The sequence below is a fragment of the Macaca thibetana genome, chromosome 18 (genome assembly GCF_024542745.1).
Source record: "Macaca thibetana thibetana isolate TM-01 chromosome 18, ASM2454274v1, whole genome shotgun sequence".
NCBI classification, from domain to species: domain Eukaryota; kingdom Metazoa; phylum Chordata; class Mammalia; order Primates; family Cercopithecidae; genus Macaca; species Macaca thibetana.
In genome coordinates this window covers 58,742,896-58,767,620 of record NC_065595.1, presented here as the reverse complement: position 1 = coordinate 58,767,620, position 24,725 = coordinate 58,742,896, and the positions used below count along the sequence as shown (strand labels likewise).

Genomic DNA, 24,725 nt, shown 5'->3' with positions numbered 1-24,725 from the left:
GTTCTGAGACCAAAGTGTTTGAGACCTCTGCCTTATTTATGACCATGGGTAAATTCTCTTAGCTCTGTGTGCCTCTTTTTTTCTCATTTTAAAATGGGAAGAGGAGAGCACTTACCTTGATAAGGTTGTTGTAAAGATCATGGAAAGTGTGTAAAATAATACTTGATCCATTTTAGACACTCAATAAATGTTAACAATTATTGCTACTATTTTCACATAAGATGATGAGAAGAATCTCAGATAATATGATCAGACCCTAATTTGTCTCATTCTCTATATCTTGGCTCAGTTCCTAGTCATTGATTCTTTTCTCAGTTTTCTCTCCTGTCATTGTTTCAAGTTGGTTGCTAACTGCTTCAGAGCCAAATTAATTAGTATCTCAATCGGAAGTCCCACTTTTGAGTTCCGTTGGGCTTAATTGACTTGATTTGGGTTATTTGTCCATCCCTGTACTAGCCACATAGGTAAGGTAGAGATATCTGACTGGTTTGGGCCATTTTTGGTCCACCTCTGCAGCTGGAGAATGTAGGTCCACCTCTACAACTGGAGAAAGCATACTTGTGTGTATGCTTGAGAAAACCGGGGTAGAGCGGTGGGGAGGGAACATTAGGACTGGAAGTCACAAATTTCCAACACACACACACATACATATATGTGATGGCAAGAATTGATGGCAGATTCTTAGAGGGAAAATCATGACTCTTTTTATTTTATTGCAGTTAATAATGGGACTTGGTACCCAGGGGGCAGAGAAGAAGAGTGCAGCATCTATTGCCTGTTTCTTGGCAGCCAATGGCGCTGACCTGAGCATTCGAAATAAGAAGGGCCAGTCGCCACTTGATCTCTGTCCTGATCCGAATCTCTGCAAAGCACTGGCAAAGTGTCATAAGGAAAAAGTCAGGTTTGTATAATTTATTATCATAAAACTTAATATTCTGTACAGAAAATATCATGTGGTTTCATAATGGAGGACGTGGCTACTTGAAGATGTCTTTATCTTTGCTTTTCCTGTGTCTTTTTGTTGACCCTTTCGTCCCTGAAATTTTTCTTCATTGAAGATTTTTCTGCAGGCAGCTTGTCTCTTATTTTATGCCACATTCCACACATTATTAAGTGCAATGCTCTATACTTAATAAGTTCCAAGAAACTAAACTAGTCTGATCTTCTGGTACTCCCATGTGTTAGAGGGATTTATAAGAAAAAGTCCTCTAGCAAAATTGCTTTTATTAATGTTATATGTATTTTAAATTGTATTTATTTTTTATTTTATTATTATTATTTCTTAAAAATAGGTCTCGCTGTGTTGCCCAGGTTGGACTTAAACTCCTGGGCTCAAGCGATCCTTTTGCTTCATCCTTAGTAGCTGGGACTTTATGCATGTGCCACTGTGCCTGGCTCTGTATTTAAAATTTAAATAGAATCTTCCTAAGAGAGGCAACTTACATTCCGTGAACAGGGTATATATCTCACACAAACTCTGTAATAAATCTTAGCACCCTGCTCAGTGCCTGACAGGTGCACTCAGTAACTATCAATGGAGAATTGACAGAATTAATACATGAATGCAACAGTTCCTGGTGGAGTTTTCTCTAAAGATGATCATTTCACATTTGTCTCTTTTTCTGAAAGATATGTCAGTGATTTTAGTTATTATTTATGACATAACTGATTTCCTTATGAGATTTTATGGCTGTACAAAAAGGTACACATCTCATTGCTTTTTTTAATCTGAACAGTGCTGTGCAACTGTTGTTGCCCTTTATACCTGGTTCTTGTCACTGAAATTTCAGCAGCTGTTCCTTAACCTTAGTGTTCCTTGCCTCTCTTTTAATTTATGTGTAGTGATGAAATATTATCTCTTTGGAATCTGTGCATAGAACTGTGTTATAGAGGAAATTAATATAGTGAGGTATATACATTTCTTTAAGTGTATTCTTAAGGAACATTAAATTCTATTACAAAAAGAGCATGCATCGGCCAGGTGCGGAGGCTCACACTTGTAATCTCAGCACTTTGGGAGGCTGAGGCAGGTGGATTGAGGTCAGGAGTTCGAGACCAGCCTGGTTAACATGGTGAAACCTTGTCTCTACTAAAAATACAAAAATTAGCTGGGCGCACGCCTGTAATCCCAGCTACTTGGGATGCTGAGACAGGAGAATTGCTTGAACTGGGAGGCGGAGTTGCAGTGACACAAGATCACACCACTGCACTCCAACCTGGGCAACAAGAGCAAAATTCCATCTCAAAACAAAACAAAATAAAAAAGAGAATGCATCTATAAATATAAAGATACAAGGCACTATAATTACTGCAGTAATAACTTTTAAACAATGGGGTCTAAGATGGACCCTCTTTGTGTACGTGTGTGTATGTGTTCATGAGTTTCTGAAGATTGTGGTAGAAACAGGACATCCCTTTTCTGTAGCTGTAGGTGGTCATATGTATTTCTGTGCCTTGTGTCTGTGTTTACAGATGCATTCTATCTTTCTGTAATATAATTTTATATGCCTTAAGGATACACTTAAAATGTCAAAACAGCAGCTGAAGTGTTATATTTTCCAAAGTGCCCTATCTGTTGTGGACTCTGATGACACTTTGTTCCATCTTTGGTTAGGATAAATAACATGGGGGCTGGTGGGGATTTTTGTTTTATTCCTATGCCTTCCTCTGCTGGTTCTATATAGATACAACAGGTTCTGAGCAAAATTTTGTTTATGCTAAGTTTTTTTTTATTGCTGTTTTTTATTTCATTGTTAGAAGATTTATCCTTTTCCACTGGGTGAGTGAGTGTTCAGTTTGAAGTTTGAATTGTGTTAGAAGTACCTAAAGATGCAGAGATGTATATAAACACAAAAATTTAGTGTTTCACATACAGATGTTAAAGCTTAATTCTTTTATATGACTTTTTATGTATACTAGTGATGCTCCAGGTGTATTTTTAAACATTTTAATAAGTGAATTTGTAATAAGATAGGCTTGATTTGAAATACTTTCTTTTATTAGTGGTCAGGTGGGTTCTCGGAGTCCTTCTATGATTAGTAATGATTCTGAAACCTTAGAAGAGTGTATGGTGTGCTCAGATATGAAGAGAGATACTCTTTTTGGCCCATGTGGACATATTGCTACCTGTTCTTTATGTTCTCCACGAGTCAAGAAATGCCTCATCTGTAAAGAACAGGTTCAATCCAGGACAAAGGTAAGATATATTTAATATAGTATTTTGTCATTTTATGCAGTTCTTTGAGACTAGAATTAATAATAAGATTAAATGACGTCATGCATTTGTGTAATTTTGCTCTTCCAAACAATGATTTAAATACAGGAATATATAATTTCTGTATTTATCAGGAGATCAGAATTTCTTAATTTATTGCTGGTTTACAATCTTGCTTATTAATGTACTGATTTGCTAAGTTAATTATTATCTGAGTTTATCGATACACCATTTTTACTGCCAAATTTTTTTTAGCTGTTTATGTGTTCCCTTCATTATATCTAAAGTATGGTAAAGTTAAAATTATCTGCCATTTTGCTTTCAAAGCTCCCTGTAACCTAAAGATAGATTTATTCTACTTTGGATTGTAGTTACTTGTATGTTGCACTTTTTTTGAAGTACACAAACTGTTTTGTATTCATGTTTGTAAAATACTTAATTCATTTATTTGGTAGATTGTCACACATTCTAGATTTGATTGTTTAATCAAGTTGTTGTTTAACTTGCTGTCTTCTGTGTTTCCTGTAAGCTGGAAGTTAGATGTAATAGTTTGATCAGGGTCTGCTTAACATTTTTGGCAAGAAAGCTTCACAGTTGATGCCACACACTTTACATTATGTCCCATCTGAAGGCAAATAAAGTCTTGTCTCCCTGTAATTAGTGATGGCCAAAATCTATATCTGCTCTGAACTTTTTCTCTCTCTTGACTCCTTTTGCTTTTTGGGAAGTATAGTTCTTTTCTGAGTTTTATTGTTTCCCATGTAACTTAGTGCTTTATTATAACTGTACCATATTTACTAATTTTGCTTTACTGAAATAATTTATTTTTTAGTTTTTCAGTACTCAAATGTGTGTGTGTGTTGCATATAAAATGAAATTTGAGTTTCTTACAAATGTTTCTCTCGAGGTGAATAGTTTAAACCAAAGAGTATATTGGTTTTGAAGTAAAAACTCATGGAGTTTATATTTCTTTTTCCATTCCCTTCTTTTTATAATCTTTATTTCTGTCTTGCTATTTATTTTTTCTTAAGCTATTCATTAACCATCATTAATAAGAAAGGAGCTGTTAGTAATTCTCATAATGAATTAGCTGGCAGTGACTTAAAAGGTGTTGCCTTGATACTGCTTCTTCTATTTTCAACCTTCTAAGCCTGGGTGGTTTTTATGATCCAAATTAATGTATCTTTCATAGAATTTTTGGCACAGGAAAAAGCACAAGGAAGTTAGTTTTGATAGGAGATACTGGAGTGCTTGTATGTATGTAGCTGCTTGATCAATTCATAAAGCTGAGAAGGGTGAACTAATAGCACTTACTGTGTGCCAAACACTGTGTTGGCATTTCATTTGTATTAAATAGGTGTTAACCCTGCTTAATAAATTAATGTGGATCATTCTACTTGGCATTTATAATTTGCTTTAGGTGCCTGCTTACAAAGTAATAGTTTGGGAAAGAATATAAAAGAAGAACAAAAATTTAAGCCATTCTTTTGTTTTTAGATTGATCTGTGTATTCTGCCATTGTGTTTGAAACTTTTTGTTAGATTAAACCCTGTTTCAACAAACCTTTATTGAACTCCTGTTTTATAGTCAAGACAAAGATGTATATAATAATCACCTGCTAAAAATTTGTAGTCTATTGGTAAACTATGACTTATATATAAGCTACTCTGTCATATTGGGTGTTATAGGTGCTTTAAGAGAGTTATAAACTGAGTAGGAGTTTAGAGCCTCAAGTTGTCAGAAGCAGAGTCTTAGCTATGAAGTTATTCTTACAAAAGCTGTGGCTCAAAGAAATATACTGACAGCTGGTTCTTGAATGCAGGTCTCTTGATTCTTAAGCCCCTGTTCTTTTCAGGTGCATAGACAAAATTAAGAATGATGTCTGCAAGGGACAGTTGATGGAACAGAGAAGGAGAGAGGAAAGAGGAAAGAATATGCTTTCATTCTTTTTCAGACCTTTTGAATATAGTTATTTCAAGAATTAATAGGCTTGCAATTTGATTTTTAAATATAAAAGTTTTAAATCTGTAGAAAAGTAGAAAAACTATTGATACACCCACCCAACAGATTTGCCAGGTTGGTTGAAGAGCCTTTGACTATGAAGAAATAGTGACCCCAAGTGGTTAAAGGATAATGAACATCTTCATTGAAGAAAAACAAATTACAGTATTTGGAGGGTGGTATAAACAAGCATGGGATCCTTTTCTGTTAGAGAAATACAAAGAAAGAAATAAATTAACATGAACTATTTCTGTTGAAATAGCAAATATACGTTTTAAAAAATGCTAGCAAGGAAAGTGGCAAACAGGCAGTCTCTAAACTGGAGTCTAGGAGGCCAACCCGGCTGTATGTACAAACATGACACAGTATGCTTTGGTTTAGTGACTCCACTCCTGGAAGTCTAACCTGAGGACATAATTCAGGAGGAAAAGGTATGGCCACAATTTTTTTCTTACAATAGGGGAATAGGTACAGATACGGTTTTTTTTTTTTTTTTGAGACAGAGTCTTGCTCTGTCACCCAGGCTGGGGTGCAGTGGCCGGATCTCAGCTCACTGCAAGCTCCGCCTCCCGGGTTTAGACCATTCTCCTGCCTCAGCCTCCCGAGTAGCTGGGACTACAGGCGCCCGCCACCTCGCCTGGCTAGTTTTTTGTATTTTTTAGTAGAGACGGGGTTTCACCGTGTTAGCCAGGATGGTCTTGATCTCCTGACCTCGTGATCCGCCCGTCTCGGCCTCCCAAAGTGCTGGGATTACAGGCTTGAGCCACCGCGCCCGGCCACAGATATGGTTTTTAGAGCAGTTGGCTATATTATTTTAAACTCTTTAGAAACAATTCAGACAAAAAGACAAATGCAGTGGAAACCATTTTAAAAACCAACACGTTATATAGAAAGGAGAAGATAATTATTATGTATTAGGCACTGATTTTATATATTACACATTGAACTACTTTATATCTATCTGATTTACTCTTTATCACCCTGTGAAGGATTATTCTTTATTGTTTAGATAAATAATGTTGTAGCCCAACAATGTTAGGTAATTTGTTGGTGTTGGAGGTAGATTTTGAATCCAGGAATGTCAGTGTCTTGATCAACCATGTCTTACTGCATTCCACTTTTTCTATACTTACATAAATACTGTGTGCATACTGAGGTGTAAGTTGGGAAAGTCCATAGAGAGAAAGAGAGAGAGCATGCGTACATGTATTTGGTTGTTTGGGTGATGCTGTAGGTGAATAGTAGTTGCCATTTTTGAACAGTAATATTAAGTGACGCCAGAGATGGCTAAATGTGGCTGTGTGTTAGAAGGGAGAATAGGTGAAAGACAGATGAGTAGCCAAGGGCTGTGGGGTGGGGATACAGGAAGCCAGAGCCAAGGTAATTAATAGTTAAATGTCCAAGCTCAGATTAAGTGGACATGAAGAGGAGGTGAAAGTGAGGGAGATTATGGATAGGCTGTGGAAGTCTTGCTAGAGATCAGGGAGAAAGAACAGCCCAAAGCCGTGGGCTTCAGGCAGCATGGGAACTGACCAAGTTCTGGAAAAGGGCACTTTAAGGTAGAGTATCTTAAATGTGGGTAAACAGAAAAATCCCTCTTGGATTTTAGCAATTTGGCTAGTCTAGCTAGATTTTTATTAATATTAGAAATCTGTCTTCTTTTTTTTTTTTTTTTTTTTTTTTTTTTTTTTTGAGACGGAGTCTTGCTCTGTCACCCAGGCTGGAGTGCAGTGGCTGGATCTCAGCTCACTGCAAGCTCCGCCTCCCGGGTTTACGCCATTCTCCTGCCTCAGCCTCCCGAGTAGCTGGGACTACAGGCGCCCGCCACCTCGCCCGGCTAGTTTTTTGTATTTTTTAGTAGAGATGGGGTTTCACCGTGTTAGCCGGGATCGTCTCTCGATCTCCTGACCTCGTGATCCGCCCATCTCGGCCTCCCAAAGTGCTGGGATTACAGGCTTGAGCCACCGCGCCCGGCCAAAATCTGTCTTCTTTTAGTCATTTCTTTCAGTCATTTCTTTTTTTTTTTTTTGAGATGGAGTCTCGCTCTGTCACCCAGGCTGGAGTGCAGTGGCATGATCTCGGCTCACTGCAAGCTCCGCCTCCTGGGTTCACACCATTCTCCTGCCTCAGCCTCCGGAGTAGCTGGGACTACAGGTGCACGCTGCCACGCCTGGCTAATTTTTTGTATTTTTAGTAGAGATGGGGTTTCACTGTGTTAGCCAGGATGGTTTCAATCTCTTGACCTTGTGATCCACCTGCCTCGGCCTCCCAAAGTGCTGGGATTACAGGCGTGAACCCCTGCACCCGGCCTAGTCATTTCTTATTTTACTACTTTATTTGTTCATTGTCTTTTTTAGTTCCCCCTCAAAAGTAGTTTTTGGGGGAAAAAATATTGAAGCCTCCAGAGGCTTTCTCAGAGGAAGTGGAGTTTTTTTTTATTCTATATTTTAGGACAGATAGGGAGATGAAGGTAGAATAGAAATAAGTGCCTGTTAAGCTAGGATATATAAAGATGTGAAAATGAATAACCAGGAAAGTAGAGGATGAGGGGAAAGTGTGTGTTAAATTTCTCTGTGCCTAGAGTGTTTTCTTATGGAGGAAATACATTTGGATATAATCGAACTTGTTAACGTTACTAGATTTATCTATAGATGGTCACTCTGTGCTGTAACCTCTTTTTCTATAGATTGAAGAATGTGTGGTATGCTCTGACAAGAAAGCAGCTGTTCTTTTTCAACCCTGCGGCCACATGTGTGCTTGTGAGAGTAAGTAGCTTATACAGAGTTCCTCAATATTATTATAAAAATAGAAAGTGAAACAAAATTATGGTTTTGAGGGTTTTTTTGCTTTTGCTTTTGGATAACTCTTAAAAAAGTTGATGGGCCCCGAGTACCTTCTATTTCTTTCTCCATACTAGAATGTCAGCTGTTTCCCTCCATGCGTCTGAGCATTAGGGAAGACTGAATATGCTGTGTTTTATTTCAGTTGTATTTAGCACAAAAGGGTCTCTTTCTACACATAATAGACATTTATTTTGAAAAATAAATATTAAAACATTTAGTCTAGCCTTTGTTCACATATAAAATTAGCATGTCTTCATTTGTCTTCACCTTAATATTGCCTCTCCTGTGTACTTTCCTCACTGCAGAAGAATCAACAGCAACCGTTTCTGGGGCTGTAATTTCTGGCCTTCTGTAAACTTTTATGCCAAGAGAGCTTTTAGAAATCTTTTCTTTGTGAGGATAGTATTAAAATTTAAAAGATGTTTTAAAGTTTCTTTTAAATATATTGTCTTGAAGGCCTTTGCCCTTGTTCTTTTCAAGTTCATACACTGTTAAATATTCTCTTCCCTTTGCTTTTCTTCATTTTGTCAGTAAAGGATTTTATTTTATTTTATTTTTTATTTTTGGCAGAGTCTCGCTTTGTCACCCAGGCTGGAGTACAGTGGCACAATCTCAGCTCACTGCAACCTCTGCCTTCCCAATTCAAGCGATTCTCGTGTCCTCAGCCTGGGCAACAGACTGAGACTGTCTCAAAAAATAAAAATAAAATAAAATAAAAAATTGCAATAGGCAGCTGGTCAACTGAAGAAAGGGTGAAGGTTTTCTTTTGTGACATTTTGCCTAAAGTGACTGTTTTTGTTTACAAAAGAGTGGTATAATGGCTATTCCCAATGCTATCAAAAGGGCACATAAAGAATTCTCTGTCTTAAGTAAAAAGGACTCAGGTTACTTAAGTTTTCATAGGCCAGAGGTTGGCAGACATTTTTTGTAAAGGGTGAAATAGTAAATATTTTTGGCTTTGTAGGCCACATGGTTTCTGTAGTAACCACTCAACTCTTTCCCACTGCTCTACTCTGCACTGTGGTGCAAAAACAACCATGGAAAATATGTAAATAAATGGGCCTGACTGTGTTCAATGAAACTGGTTTTATAAAAGCAGATGACAGGTCAGATTTGGCCCTCAGGTATAGTTTGCTGATATCTATCATTCACCAAAGTGATACCTACATGAGACTTGGAAGATGATTATAATTATTAGTTGATAACACAGATTCTAGAGCCTTAATATAATATTTCCCCCCAGGAGCTTCCAGAATTTTTGCCATGGCCTTTGTTCCTTTTTAAATTTTTTTAAAATTAAATTAAGATTTTTTTTTTTTATTTAAAAAGCTTCAGCTTTAAATTTAGCCTTCTGACTCTGGGCTTGTGCCTTCAACATTTTCACAATGACATTCTGCTCTTTGAAAGGAAAGCATTCTTGATCCTGTCATGGGTACATTTAGCAGTCATGGAAACACTATCGGCCGTGCTGACAGTTTTTAAAATTTTAGACAACCTTACAAGAATTTTAGGTCTCACAGCATGAATCCCTTGAAGTCTGCCTGAGCACACGCCACATGCAGACATTGGTGCTTTCCCTACCTTCTTGATATAAAGTTAACAATACCAGGGTTTGGGACAGCCTAGTTTTGTTAAATGCTGTGTTGTAGGAAAGCCTATGATGGTGTGTCAAAACTAGATCATGCTGAGTGCCTCTAGATAGCATCCCTGGAAGAGGAAAAACAGTCTTTGCTTTAAAATGTATTTAATGACAAGAGCAACAACCAACTTTTATTGAGCTCTTAACTCTGTACCAGGCATTTTTAATCTCTTTTTGAGTATTTCCTCATTTATTTTCAGAACAATCCCAAGAAGTAGATGGTTTTCTCTATTTTATAGACATGCTCTTAAACATTTATTTGCTAAGGGAGATGAAACTGAGGTGGAATATATTCCTTTCCCAAGGAGTATACGGTAACGTAGTTAGTGCAGTACTGCCATCACAGTCAGGTTAGGCGGTGAAAGTGCCTTGGCATGCCAAAGGAAGGAGAGATTACATCCCTTTTGGAGGTGCTGAAGAAAGATTAGAAACAATATAGATAGAAACAATACAAACAGAGAAGATAGAAGCAAAGATAGAAACAATACAATAACTAAACAGTTAATTTTAGATAATTGTGTTTATATATTATATATTTAGTCAATTAGTCCTTATGTTTAAGAAAAAAATCTGCCTTCAAATTGAAGACAAATCCCAAACCAGATTTCCACTTAGCGTTAGCTCCTACCTAGTGCATCATGTATAACCAAGCGTCAGACCCATTTATGTTTAGGTTTTGGCATGAGGTCAGCCTTGGTAACTAACTGTTCTCCATCCATCAGTGTGCGTAGTAAACTGTTAGGAATGTAGGCCCTACTCTGTCCACATCAGTGGTTTTGTGCTTTGTTCAAATCTAGTGGTTTGCCGTAACCTGGATATTCTGCCATGGTTTCCATTATTTTTCCCATTTTTGAAATGACAAGACACTTGATATGTAGGCTAAGATATGGAATACATTTTCATAATGTTAACGAGAAAGAATATGTTGAATTGCTGTGTGTTATTTTATAATTAATTAACAAGTTTAGATGTAAGGTAGTATTAACAATTCACAACATACAGTTGTGTCTAGATATTTCTTATTGGAATGGGAATGCATTCTTCTGAAATATTGTTTATAGCCTTTGCAAATCAAATATTAGAAAGATAATCTTTTATGAAAATTAAATTTTTTTTCCTGAACTGCTATATTAAAAAAGCAATCAGTAAGCAATTTCCTTGTTACATTGCATCAATTTGGTAAGAGAAGGAAAGAATTGTTCAGTATATTTTAGCACTTTTAGAGAAAAGCCATTTATAATAGAAAATATTTTTAGAAAATTATTATGTTGGCGGGGTGGTGGGCAGGGTGGGAGAGAGCATTAGGACAAATAGCTAATGCCTTCAGGACCTAAAACCTAGGTGATGGATTGATAGGTGCAGCAAACCACCATGGCACACGTGTACCTGTATAACAAACCTGCACGTTCTGCATATGTATCCCAGAGCTTAAAGTAAAATAAAAATAAACAAATATAAAGAAAATTATCATGTAAACAAGCTTATAATTCTAGTATTAGTTGACATTTGTCACTATTATCTCTCTCCTTTATTCTCAAGTCTTAAGATCTTGAAATATTTATTGTTTCACTTATTTCTTTAAAAAACAAATTTCACAGTTTATTCAGCTGTATTAGAAAATGTCATTGTTTTCATAATGGAGGGCTCTCTATTCTGGAGGCTACCAATGGAGAATACTCATTCTTAGGTTGATAACATTTTAAGGAGGTAGAATTGCATATTGATGTAACGTGTATGACATATATTTCAGTGTGAAGTTTAAGTCATAAAGATTAGCAGAGAAAGGCAACACTCTCATTAATGTTCTCTTTTGTAAGAAGTGTCTGTGTTACCATTTTCCAGACTGTGCTAACCTGATGAAAAAGTGTGTGCAGTGTCGAGCAGTAGTTGAACGAAGAGTGCCTTTCATTATGTGCTGTGGAGGGAAAAGTTCAGAAGATGCCACTGATGATATCTGTAAGTCAATTGTCTTAAGCATTTTCATATTTTGCTTTTTTTGGGGACTTGCATGAATACCTCTTCTCTTTCGTAATATACTACTGCCTTATAAAACCTAAGATGTCTGACTTGGATCCACAGTGGAGCAGGTATTGTTTTCTGGTGCTCTTGTTATATTACAAGAAACCTGAAATTCTATTTTTCTGTGATTATAGAACTGTAACATCAATCTTTTGAGAAACATGTGTGCTATTAAGAATATTGTTGTGTTCTTGCATAAAGAAAATTTGTGCTCTATTTTAAGATGAAGTTTAGTGTGTTTTGTCCAGGGGCGGGGCACCATATTACAATTTATTTTTCAGTTTACTGAGAGTATTAACCTGCTTCCATTATTCAACAGGTTTGTTTACTTCGTTTAGGTTTTTTATGGAATGGTAATTATTTGGGGCAGAGTAATTAGAGGCAAACAAAAATGTTAACAGTGAAAGGGTGGAAAAATGAAAAATAAATGATTTCCCCTCAACATTTTCAGTAGTACAGCTATTTCAAAGTATTTTTTCTCTTTGCACTAGATATTAGCTGAATGTTTCTTTGATTTTATATTCTCTGAACATGTTTTATGAGCAGATGAGGAAGAGCATTAGTGTGTAGCAACTTCTGCGTGAGATTTTTGTCTTTATCACAAATAGAACAGAATAAAAATCTCAGGGACAGATTAACTAGAATAAAAGACCAAGGATCTAGAGAATAGGAAAAGTGAAATCAAAGATTGCCCTTCATGTTTGCGTACTATGAATGATGGCCTTTCTTGAGTTCCTCATCTCAAATCAGTAATAACAAGGAAGTTTAGTCATAAAGAAAGGAGACTAGATTTTTGTATGTCCTCATAAAAATCATCTAAGAGATTTTAATTATTGCTGCCAAAGCTGGCCAAAACTCTGCTGGTTACTTTCTTGGTTCATATGGTACAGGAACAGAGGAAACAAGCATAGAATGTATTGGTGAGCTTGCCAAAGGAAGCATGTAGAGCCTTGGAAAACCCAGAAGTCTGTGTATGGATTGTGCTCTGGCTGAATTAAATATAATTATAAATTAATGTGCGAACTATTTCTTTTTGGAGCTCATAAATGGAAGAGTGTAACAGAATGTCACTACTGTATCTGTTGTCCAAGAGTGAGAAAAATTTTTAAAGAGGATTGTAATAATAGTTTTATGTTTTTAATAAACAAAACTAATAATTTTATAAATACAATGTCATTCTGTCAAAGCAATAATAACTGAAAATCTTTTAAAATCTACATTACAGCAAGTGGGAATATTCCAGTGTTACAAAAGGACAAGGATAATACCAATGTCAATGCAGATGTGCAAAAGTTGCAGCAACAGTTACAAGACATTAAAGAGCAGGTAATAATGATTTCATGTAAACAGTGACGCTATGAATGGCACTGAATATTTTCCCGTAAAACTACTAGTGTTTCTGTAATAAGTATGGTTTATATTAGTGTATCACTTGTATTACTTGAATATTTGCAATGATTAGAGGGTTTAATCAGCACTTTCCAAAACAGGTAACACACAAATGGCCAATGAACATGAAAAAATTGTCCAATCACATTAGTGATCAGGAAATGAAAACTAAAACCACAAGGAAGTTCTTTTTCATAACTGTTAGATTGAGGAAAATGTTAAAGACAGTCAGTATCAAGTGTTAGGCAGAATATGTAGCAGCCATAACTCATACACTGCTGGTGGGAATATGTATTAGTAGAAACACTTTGGAAGACAGTTTGTCATTATCTAATAAAATGGAACAGATTATTGTTTAGGAATATAAACTTGGAAAAAACCCATACAGATGGTATTAAAAGTCGAAGGTAGTCCAGGCACAGTGGTTCATGCCTGCAATCTCAGCACTTTGGGAGGCCAAAGTAGGAGGATTTCTTGAGCCCAGGAGTTCAAGAGCAGCCTAGGCAACACAGTGAGACCTCAACTCTACAAATAATAATAAAAAAAATTAGCTGGGTGTGGTGACCTCCCAACTACTTGGAGGCTGAGGTGGAAGGATCACTTGAACCTGGACAATCGAGGCTGTGGTGAGCTGTGATCGCACCACTGCACTCCAGCCTGGGTGACAGAATGAGATCCCGTCTCAAAAAAAAAAAAAAAAAAAAAATCAAGGATAGTGGTTTTCTTGGCAAGAGACGGCTGGAAGGGGCACAAGGGAAGAAGGGAAGTCTCTAGGTCTGAATGCTCTGTTTCTTGATCTGAGTACCAGATACATGAGCTTGATCAGTTTGTGAACTTGTATTAAACTGTACACTTATAAGTCATGAACATTTCTATATACGTGTGATACTTTAATAGAAAGGGGCCGACATGATGGCGCACGCCTGTAATCCCACTACTTTGGGAGGCTGAGGCAGGCAGATCACCTGAGTTCAGGAGTTCAAGACCAGCCTGGCCAACATGGCAAAACCCAGTCTCTACTAAAAATACAAAATTTAGCTGGGCGCGGTGGTGCGTGCCTCTAGTCGCAGCCTACTCTGGTGGCTGAGTCAGGAGAGTCGCTTGAACCTGGGAGGTGGAGGTTGCAGTGAGCCAAGATCGTGCCACTGCATTCCAGCCTGGGTGACAGAGTGAGACTGTCTCAAAAAAAAAAAAAAAAAAAAAAAAAAAGAAAGGAAAAATGTGTCTGTACACACATATACCATAAAGAAAAGCAGGGGAAAGATAATGCAAAATTCACCATAGTAGTCATCAGTGAGGGATACATGGAAAGGACTGGGGAGGATTTATAGAGGGGCTTCAAAAATAAGAGTAACATTCCATAGTTTAAACTGGGTGTTTGTTATGTTATTCTTTGTATCTTTTTTTCTTTTTTTTCTTAGACTCTCACTCTGTCACCCAGGTTGGAGTGCGGTGGTGCAATCTTGGCTCACTGAAACCTCTGCCTCTCAGATTCAAGTGATTCTCATGCCTCAGCTTCCCAAGTAGCTGGGACTACAGGTGCACACCGCCACCCTCAGCGAATTTTTGTGTTTTTATTAGAGATAGGGTTTTGCCATGTTGTCCAGGCTGGTCTTGAACTCCTGGCCTCAAGTGATCTACCCACCTTCCCCTCCCAAAGTGCTGAGATTACAGGCGTGAGTCACCGTGCCTGGCTGTTCTTTACATCTTATATGTATCAACAAATGTACTCTTTTATATCTACCTAATACTTAATAAAAGCAACAATAAGATAAAAAAATTAGCAAAAACTTGTAGGTTTGTTATGTTAAGTAAGACAGCAAGTCTTTTTTCTTTTTGGCCATACCTTACCATTTGACCAAGTTACTAAATCTGATTTACAGGCTTGAGCAGTTCTTTATTTAGCCAATCACGTCAGTATTGCCATTCAATTGTTAGAATCATCACTCCTGTGTTTTCTATCTGAATTTATAAGAAAATAACATGGTCAGTAGTTAGCAGCCCAGGATAACTAATGACCCTTGTGATAAGTAATTAAGAATTGGTCAGTTGCAGTGATGTGTGCCTGTAATCCCAGCTGCTCAGCATGCTGAGGTGGGAGAATTGCTCGAGCCCAGGAGTTTGAGATCAGCCTGAGCAACATAACAAGACCCTGTCTCGACAAAATTTTTAAAATAAATCAGCGGGCTGTGATGACACATGCCTGGAGTCCCAGCTCCTCAGGAAACTGAGGCAGGAGGATGACTGGGGCCCAGGAGTTTGAGGCTGAAATGAGCTATGACTGTGCCACTGCACTCCAGTCCAGATGGCAGAGTGAGAAACCATCTCTTTGTGGGGGTTGGGGGGGAAATAATTGAATGTCTGAATGTATTAGGCATTTTAACCCCCATCTGAAGAGATGAAAACTCTGATTGGACCAGTTTTTCTTTTGAAATCCAGCATCTAGTGATACTTGTTAGAGAATGAATAAGTAAAGATCAATATGAATTTAAAGGTTCTTAATGTAATTTGGAACATATTTGGCTAGTTCTAATATAAAATAAAACATTTAATGTATCTAATACATCAAATATAAAATAAAAACATTTTTAAACATTTGAAGCTCCTAGCATCTTGATTCCTTTCCCATAAGACATCTACAGAATAAGCTGATTTTTGAACATGTCTTCTATAAAAAGCATTTTATATTCTAATTGTGAGTTAAAATTGTTAACATGAATAGTGACATTTATTGAACCCTATATGGATCCTAAAAGAATAATTCAGCTCTATTACATCCAAAGGTTAGCATTCTACCCAAGTTTATTCTCCCTTAAATAATCCTCATCACCATATTTTATCACTGAAGTATTTAAGCAGTTTTATTGAGGAATGATGGGATTTCTTATAGGGACTCCCTTCAAGGTTGTTAAAAACAAACAAAAAAACAACCAGAAAACATTCAAATAACTCTCTTCATTTAAATCTCCAGTCTATTACCACAGTGTTTCTTTAACAGATAAAATTTAATTTAACTTGGTATTAAGGATATACTAATCTCAAAGTAAACTTAACACAGGCTGCACAGATGTGTCTACTTTTGGAAATAAGAGTTATCCAATATTACAAATACCTCTTGAAAATTTAATAGACATAAAATTATTAATGACATTATCAATCTTTTTTTTTTTTTTTTTGAGACAGGATCTTACTCTGTCACCCAGGCTTGAGTGCAATGGCACAATCATGGCTCGCTGCATACTGAAACTCCTGGGCTCAAGCAATTCTCCTACCTCAGCCTCCCAAGTTGCTGGGACTACAGGCATGTGCTGCCATGCCTGGCTAATTTATTATTTTTTGTAGAGATGATGTCTATGTTGCCCAGGTTGGTCTTGAATTCCTGGGCTCAAGCGATCCTCTTACCTCGGCCTCCCAAAGTATTGGGATTACAGGCGTGAGCTGCCGTGCCTGGCCGGCTTTTTAAAATCCAAAAAGATGGGATTTTCTACAGCTTTGCTTCTCAAAACTTTAAGACAGTTTGCTTTGGAGGAGTGGGTCTAACAATTTAGGCTACAATTCCTTTTACAGTGATCTCTGGTATTCTCAAAGTTGGTAACAGTTGGTAACAACATGTCATATAGGCTTTAGGCCTAGTTTTTTAATGAAGACATTTCTTTTTAGTTATTTCCATGTTATTTGGGAAAGCTATAAATCAGAAAGTATTATGATACATTAAGGCAAATATGATTTTATAAATGTAAAATGTGTTTTGTGAATTTCATATATAGCTGACATACTTCTACATTCTTGCAAGTTCATGAAATTTACATTTATTAATATGTAAGGTTAATTTGTTTTAATTCAGGGGAATCTACATTGATAGTAATACAGTGCAGCACAGTGTCTAAGAGCAAGAACTCTGGGGCCCTGAGTTGGTTCACACTAGGGCTTGCTTTGAGGAAGATTTTTCAATCCTGCTGAGCCTAGTTTCCTCATTTTCCAAGTGGGAGTGATACCAGGACTGAGATTGTATCCTATCTAAGCATAGTGCCTGACAAGTGTTCTCAGCTACTTCTCAGCACTGCTCCCCACCCTGCACTATGTATTGTGTGACACAGCCTTCTTTTTATACAAGAGCAGCTGAGTACCTAGATTCAGGGAATTTCAGTTAGACTGAATGGAGCTGTTTTCATCCATTTCCTATTATGTTTTGGTTTATTTAGTTTTTTGTTTGTTTGTTTGTTTTGAGACAGAGTCTTGCTCTGTCGCCCAGGCTGGAGAGCAGTTGATGCAGGATTTTTCTCAACCCCTTTGTCAGACTTGTGACAGAGGTGCCCTGTTTACTTAGCCACTGTGCTCAGGTGCTTGCGGGAGGGAGCACATGAATGAGCAATTGCAGGATCCATGCGGTGGCACCCAGGTAGGGGTGCCTGCGATTCCAAAGTCCCTTAGGGTGTGTGTTAGAGTGCTCTCTTAGTTCTGCCTTCCATGGACAGCGGTGTGTTATCAGCTCAGTTGGCCCCTTGCCTCATCATGTGGGGTAGCTGCCCTCCGCCAGTGAGGGCAAAGGGCCAGTGTTAACAGCCTTATTTTGGGTACCCACACTTGGTGTGTCCCGAGCTCTTGTCCAGTGTTCAAGAAGAATGAGGTTACCTGGACACTTGAAGGATGGTGAAGGCAGAGAGTTTTATTAAGTGATGCAAATGGCTTTCAGCAGAGAGGGGAACTGGAGTGGAGGTGGGACAGGCAGGTAATCTTCCCCTGAAGTCCGGCTGTCTCTTCCCTGAAGTTAAGCCATCTCTCCTCCAAAGTCCAGTCATCCCTTTGAAGTCAAGTTGCCTCTCTCCCCTCTACCACCTGAGTCTGGAGTCTTTAAAGACACAACATGGGAGGAGTGGGCAGGGTGGGCTGTGGGTAGTTTTGGAAAAGGCAACAATTGATTGGTAAAAAGACATTATTTAGAAAGAACTAATTGGGCCGGGCGTGGTGGCTTATGTCTGTAATCCCACCACTTTGGGAGGCTGAGACAGGCAGATCGCGAGGTCAGATCAAGACCATCCTGACCAACATGGTGAAACCCCATCTGTACTAAAAGTACAAAAAAATTAACTGAGTGTGGTGGTGTGCACCTGTAGTCCCAGCTACTTGGGAGGCTGAGGCAGTAGAATCACTTGAACCCGGGAGGCAGAGGTTTCAGTGAGCTGAGATTGTGCCACTGCACTCCAGCCTGGCAACAGAGTGAGACTCCGTCTCAAAAAAAGAAAGAAAGAAAGAAAGAACTAATTGGGAGACAGTGGGCAAACAGGAATAGAAGTTCTCACTTTGGCCTGTGGGTTTCAGGCTTTTCAGTTCAGAGGTTGGGTTTCACTGGGGACCCGCCCCGTCTGCCTAGAATTTCTCTGCCTCCTGCCTCTATCACAGTGGCGCGATCTTGACTCACTGCAATCTCTGCTGCCTGGGTTCAAGCGATTCTCATGCCTCAGCCTCTTGAGTAGCTGGGATTACAGGCATGAGCCACCATGCCTGGCCATGTTTTATGTATTAATAGTTTTTAGTCTTATGTAGTACCTTTTATACTATCCTGATAGTACAACCAGTGTTTCTATTTTTGTAGGGATGACATTTTAACTATTTAAAAATGTTAAAATATTTTTAAAAACTACCAAAATACTATTTGACTAAAACGACTAAAGAAAAGTAATGATATATAATAGTCTGTCACTTTCCGAATATAAAGTGTCTAATTTATTACTTGGTTATCTCACATTACAGACAATGTGCCCCGTGTGTCTGGATCGTCTGAAGAATATGATTTTCCTCTGTGGTCACGGAACCTGTCAGCTCTGTGGAGACCGCATGAGTGAATGTCCTATCTGTCGCAAGGCTATTGAACGAAGGATTCTTTTGTATTAACTAAGACACATGGTGTATTTTGTTAGCTAATGTATCTAGTCATGAGATCTTAGTAGGCTTTTGATCTAGTTGGAAGTTCTGATGAGTTAATTTCTAATATCATAGTTTAATTAGGTGGTAATTAAACTGGATTATAAGTTTAATTAGAGTATAATTAGGCTGTAAAGGTACCAGAACAAAAAACCCTACAAAACGGTGTTGGAAATTGTGTTTTTTGTTTTTGTTTTAAATTTGAAAAATCAAATTCATGTAACTCATAGGTAATTTACCTTTGGCTTCTAAGAGGAAAGTCCTTTAAGGATATCCTTTTTTTAAAAATTGCATTTTTCTCTTATAATTTATAAATCTGTTAGATCTCAAAAGACATAATTCTTTGTGATCAGTTATCCTTCATTTCATCATGGTTTTACACAGTGAGTTGATATAGGTTCTCTGAAAAGTCATGCATCAAATAAAAGGGGCAGGTCAAACCATTATGTCACATGGTAAATTATAAAATGACAGTACAAGTTCCAGATAGTTAAGGGAATACCGAAGGGATGATTCTCTTTTTAAGATAACAGGAAGTTATCCACATGTTTCTTTCTGAATTCTTAGAGTAAATGGAAGCATAGAATGAGGGAATAATGACTTTGCATTTATCTTATTTTCTAGATTCAAAAGGAACATTAACTTGAATCAGATTACCAGTTTCAAGATGACTGATAGACAAGAAAAGGAAAAATAAGCAATAATAGTGGGCAACTGAAAAGAAAAAAAAAACAGGAGTATCTATTAACTGGCCACTAGCAGTTGCCTTTCCTATATTAATTCATACACTATTTTGTTCAGCCAGTGTTTTTTAAAAAATCCATGAAAAGCGTACTTCAGGTTTTCTGTGATTACTCATCTGGGCTTGAGCTTGATCTGAGCAGTGAAATGACATTGCCCTATTTGGACCTCTGAGGTTCTATTTAGCTTTGCTGATGTACTGAATAGTACCCCAGTGATCTGCAAAAAAATAATGCCTTTTCCAAAGGCAGCAGTCTTTTCTTCTTTGTATCAGTTAATTCTGACAGTGTTACTGATTCTGTCTTCATTATAGGCCTTATTTCCATTTTCTCTTTCTTTATAGTAAGTTTTACTGTAAAGAAAACAGTCTTTCTATGTATACCTACAGATGAGGATATTATTTAAACTGCCAACAATATCCAAGACATGGTCAATAACCTAATTATAAGTACTTTAGAAAGAGTGACCAGGACATTTATAGAAATGTCTGCTTACCGGTAGACTTTAAAAACAACAACAACAACAACAAACTTTAGCGCATTTAATCATTTGGTTTTTTCTCCTTTGAATGATCTCCTTTGTAGTCTTATTGTCTCCTGAGTAAATGTACACATAAATAAGTGTTTGGGCGTTCATTGCTGCTAGACTATATTAGCTGTTTACATAGTGTCTACTATATGCTGTTGATAAGCTTTTTCCTAAAAATAGTTATCCTCTTTTGTAGTTTTTTTTCCCTCCTTTAAATCTGGCTAGCTTTTCCTACTTCAGTTTTTGTAGAACACCAACTAAATTTGAAAGTATGAAGTCTCTAGCCCTCATAACACTGTTTCTGGCTGTTTAATCATTGCTGCCTTTGCAAGTCCTGGTGAAAGCAATGGGAAGCTTTGCTTGCTGGTTTTGTAGTCTCAACAATTCCATGTCTATGTTTAGCTGAGTAACTGCTATCATTTAGAACAGTACAATTTTTATAGATTTCAAATTTGAAAATTTAAATAGACTCAGTTATCTAATAAGGGGCCACTGAGCCTGTTTTTGAAAAAACTATTTTGAAGTTATAAAAAGGTAGAACATCTGACTGATGATGTTCACATAAAGAGACAGACAGACAATCTCCTTGCAGACATGAAAACAGCATGTTAGGTTTTTCCTTTCCTTCCATGCCATGGGCTACCCATCTCTTTCCACTAGATCACCTGGTGAGGAGGGAGCACCTGGCTGACTCCTGCAGAGTTGGCCAATCAGAGAATTGTGTGGTCCCTAGCTCTACTTTCCTTAAACAAATCCTTTCTGTTTTCTGGCTGCAATGCTAAAACAGATCTCTCAAAGGTAATAGCATCTTCCAGACTAGTTTAATTATTTCTTTATAAGAATATGACATACATTTTTATTATAGAAATAATGTCGTTATAATTTTAGTGCTAGTACTTGTGGATTTTCTGTATTCGTATCACCTTGAAATTTGTTGCGTGAATAGAAAATACTTCTTTATTCATGTTTTCAATCACCTAAAAATTATTTTACATTTATTTTGGGTTTGTGAGAGATAATAAGATTAAGAACTTCATCATTTCAGTGACTTTCCTCCAACTCTCTGAATCTGCTACCTCTTACTATATGTCCCTTAGCAGTACTTTTCCAATTAGGTTTGTTACCCTCCTCATTAGCTAAACCTCTTTATCTTGTGCCTCAAAAGAGCTTTTACTTTTCTTAGAATCATTTAAAAAAAAAAAGAAAAAAACTGACACGCATTCATGCAAAAAAGTATTTATTGGGCTTCAGGGATTAGATACATAACAGTGGAAAAATGGCATCTTAGCACACTCAGAATTTATTGTGCAGCAGTTGTGTATTTTAAGGAATCTGTAGTTAAAAGGAAGAGATCCAAAGGTCCTGATAACATTTCTTGATGTTTCAGAAGAGTTGTCAATGAGTAGTGTCTGGATTTCCTCTCTGTACCCCTCACCCTGCCATTTTCTCCTTTATTCTTCTAAGATTGTTAGCGTTGTTACTCAAAACATACACATACAATATACCGGATGGTGCTATTCTAATGGTATTTGTTCACATAATCTAACATTCTTACTGCTTATACTATATACATATTTAATTTTGTTGGGAGCAAGAAGGTTTTCAAGAAAAGATAATTTTGTATTAGTGTAGGAATATATTAGACAAATGTTTAGCTGGCCAAATTATGCATAAGATATTTGTAACTTTAAACATTGCTAATTGACCAGCTATCTATGGAAGCATAAAATTAATTGATAATTCATGTTGGAAATACATTTCTTAAATTTATATTTTTATGGCTTTAGCCCGTAAGAGCATTTTAGCATATTGAAATGCATGCTGCTTAAGATGTGTCTGGTTCAAATATGAAAGCTTGCTGAGTCATTTTTACATAGCAGAAACATACTGTCTATGTGTTGCCCAATTGCTGTTTGTCTATTCTGAATTCTGGACCATTTTTGGACTAGGAATTAGTTAAATTCATGAACTAAGAGAATTAAAGATGGGGTAGAGTAGGATCAGTACAGTGGGGTTACAACAGATAGGAAAGTCAGCATTTGAGTGTAGAGAAAAAAAGAGGATCATATAGATGTCATCTATAGGCTTTAATACAGCTTGCTTTTTTTTAATCCAAAAGGAAAAGCACTTATCCTATCAGAATGTCTACCATGTTTTATAGTAATAATTTGTATAAAAAATAGAATTTTTGAATAGTTTTTTTGTATTTTTTGTGATGAAAAACTCATAACATAAAATTTACCATATTAACTGTTTGTAAAGTATACAGTTCAGCCATGTTAAGTATATTTACATTGTTGTGAAACATCTCCAGAACTTTTTCATCTTGCAAAACTGAAACTCCATACCCATTAAACAACTCCCCTTTTTGTTTTCTCCTCAGTGGAATAGAATTTTGACTCCATATAAATCAAGAAACATCTAAATTCTTTAGTTTGTGTTTGCAATATCTAAGATCATGGTAAACATTAAGTTCTTAAAATTTTTGGGAGGGCCAATGTACCTCTCCTCTGAATTGTTAGCAATTAAATTGAGTAGGTTTTAAATATCTGTTAATTGGAAGGGTTTGTTATTTCATTTTGAGCCAGAGGGGAGAGGCACATTTTAAATATCAGAATTAGATTAACTTTGAGTTTGTACTAAATTGGGAACATAATAGATTTTCATAAATTATGTGTGCCTTGTTGGAAATGTCCACTGTCTTTATGTCTGCTTGTAAAAGTTTCAAAATATGTTTTCCGTCAAAAAGGCAACGTTACTTCATTTGCTTGATTATGATAGGAATGCTTACTGATATTACTTGATAGTCATATATAGCCTAGGAACTTTAACATATATATAACTATAGCAGTATTAATAATGATAGTTGTACTTCTTTAAAACATTAAATTTGAGGAAACTTTAATGCTGTCTCGTGTACATTGCTTTACTACAGTGAGGGGGAATATCCTTTAGATTGAGCCTCAATTTACTGGTTAGTAGTATGTGAAACTCTGGTATAAAAACATGAACTAGACAGTAGAGCCGATGAATTAAAATTGTAAGTTGCTACATTGGCATTTTCTACCTCCTTTTCTGTCTGAGTGTTACTTTTTCCAGCATTTATTCTTATTTGTGAGGAAAGAGGAAATGGGAACCTGAGGTTAAAATTGACGTTTTTGTTTCATTGAGAATTTAAGCAGTAGGTACAGGAGAATTGACTTGTCACATTAATTTGGTGCCTAAATCCGTAACTGCAAGTTATAATTGACAAGTACAAAATGTCTAAGAAAGGTAATATGCTGAATATTTTACTTTTCCTGTATAGTCTGCATGATTTGTTTCATAAACCCAGCTTATTTCCTCCAAAAAGCAAAATGGTCCTGTAATTTTTAAAATAAAATAAACATGCCGTTTTGTCTGTAATCTATAATTTCAGGAAGTTATTGAAAGTTCTGACTCAGGGCTTTTTAACAGTTCAAGCAGTTGTCAGTTATATTTTGGAAGCTCCATCTGTGTAATTCTTCAGTGCCTTGAAAGAATTATTAACTTGGCAACACTATTAAAACTTTATAAAAGATGGTCTTTAGTGCATGTGTATCCTTATATACACGTTTTAAAGTCATATTGCTTAGCTTGTTGTTAATGATTCTGCATGTGTGCTGGGTTTGGGTAATTCTTTAAAGGATGTTTTCTAGATTTGCAATTGGTGTTTGTTTTTTAAAAACTGATTATTTATGGCCATGACACTGTTACCAGAAAAGTAATTCTAATTAAGTTATTATGCAAAGTCATCTATAAGTAGTGTCTGGGAAGAGGAGTCGAGGTCACAGTTTGCTATTTTAGAATGAAAGGAGGATCTGTTTGGGAAACATAGATTGTCTTCCCCTCAAATGAGAGAAAAAAAAAAGACCCTTTGTTCAAATGGATTCTGTTTTAAAAAATTATTTTTAAAGGAAATCACAAATTGCATGTCATTCTTAATGCTAGTCTTATAGACTAAATCCCTAAAATTGTTTTTATGTTCAGTATGTTTGTGTCATTGTAAATGCAGTATATTCAATGATAGCAGTTCAATTGACTCATAGCAGTGTTTTGTATTTTTTCCAATTCTTTAGCTTTCAATGTTGGATTAAAGCCTTGTTTGTGAATATAGTTTCTGTATGGCAAATGATTCTGCTTATTAGCTTTTGTTAAAGAATGCTTAGTAAGAGCTAAGCTTTTAAAAGTAATGCAAACATTTGTCATTAATAAAACCTATGGTATAATATCATATAATGCTTTGATCTTTTGAGAATTATTCTTTTATAGTAGTATACATGAATTTTGATTTTTAAAGCATTTAAAAAATCTTAATACATTAAAAAACTTGTTATTGTTAAAAAGGAAATTACCATGCCTTTAAGAAACAAGGGTGTACATCTTCAACTCGGCGTAAGTGTCCACATCT

General features: G+C 36.5%; 1 protein-coding gene and 1 pseudogene across 3 annotated transcripts in view; one reads left to right on the top strand and one right to left on the bottom strand.

Moving 5' to 3' along the window:
• The window catches only part of MIB1 (MIB E3 ubiquitin protein ligase 1), a 133,589-nt gene extending 109,041 nt beyond the window's left edge, over positions 1-24,548 (top strand). For all 3 annotated transcript variants that reach the window (XM_050767618.1, XM_050767617.1, XM_050767620.1), the window contains 6 exons: positions 720-901; positions 3,004-3,196; positions 7,902-7,980; positions 11,540-11,653; positions 12,942-13,042; positions 18,857-24,548. In XM_050767618.1, coding sequence (XP_050623575.1) covers positions 720-901; positions 3,004-3,196; positions 7,902-7,980; positions 11,540-11,653; positions 12,942-13,042; positions 18,857-18,997 — 810 coding nt within the window. In that variant the 3' untranslated portion in view covers positions 18,998-24,548. The remainder of the gene's footprint in view (positions 1-719; positions 902-3,003; positions 3,197-7,901; positions 7,981-11,539; positions 11,654-12,941; positions 13,043-18,856) is intronic.
• LOC126941470 (60S ribosomal protein L34-like) lies at positions 9,380-9,763 on the bottom strand (annotated as a pseudogene).
• Positions 24,549-24,725: the final 177 nt, after the last annotated feature.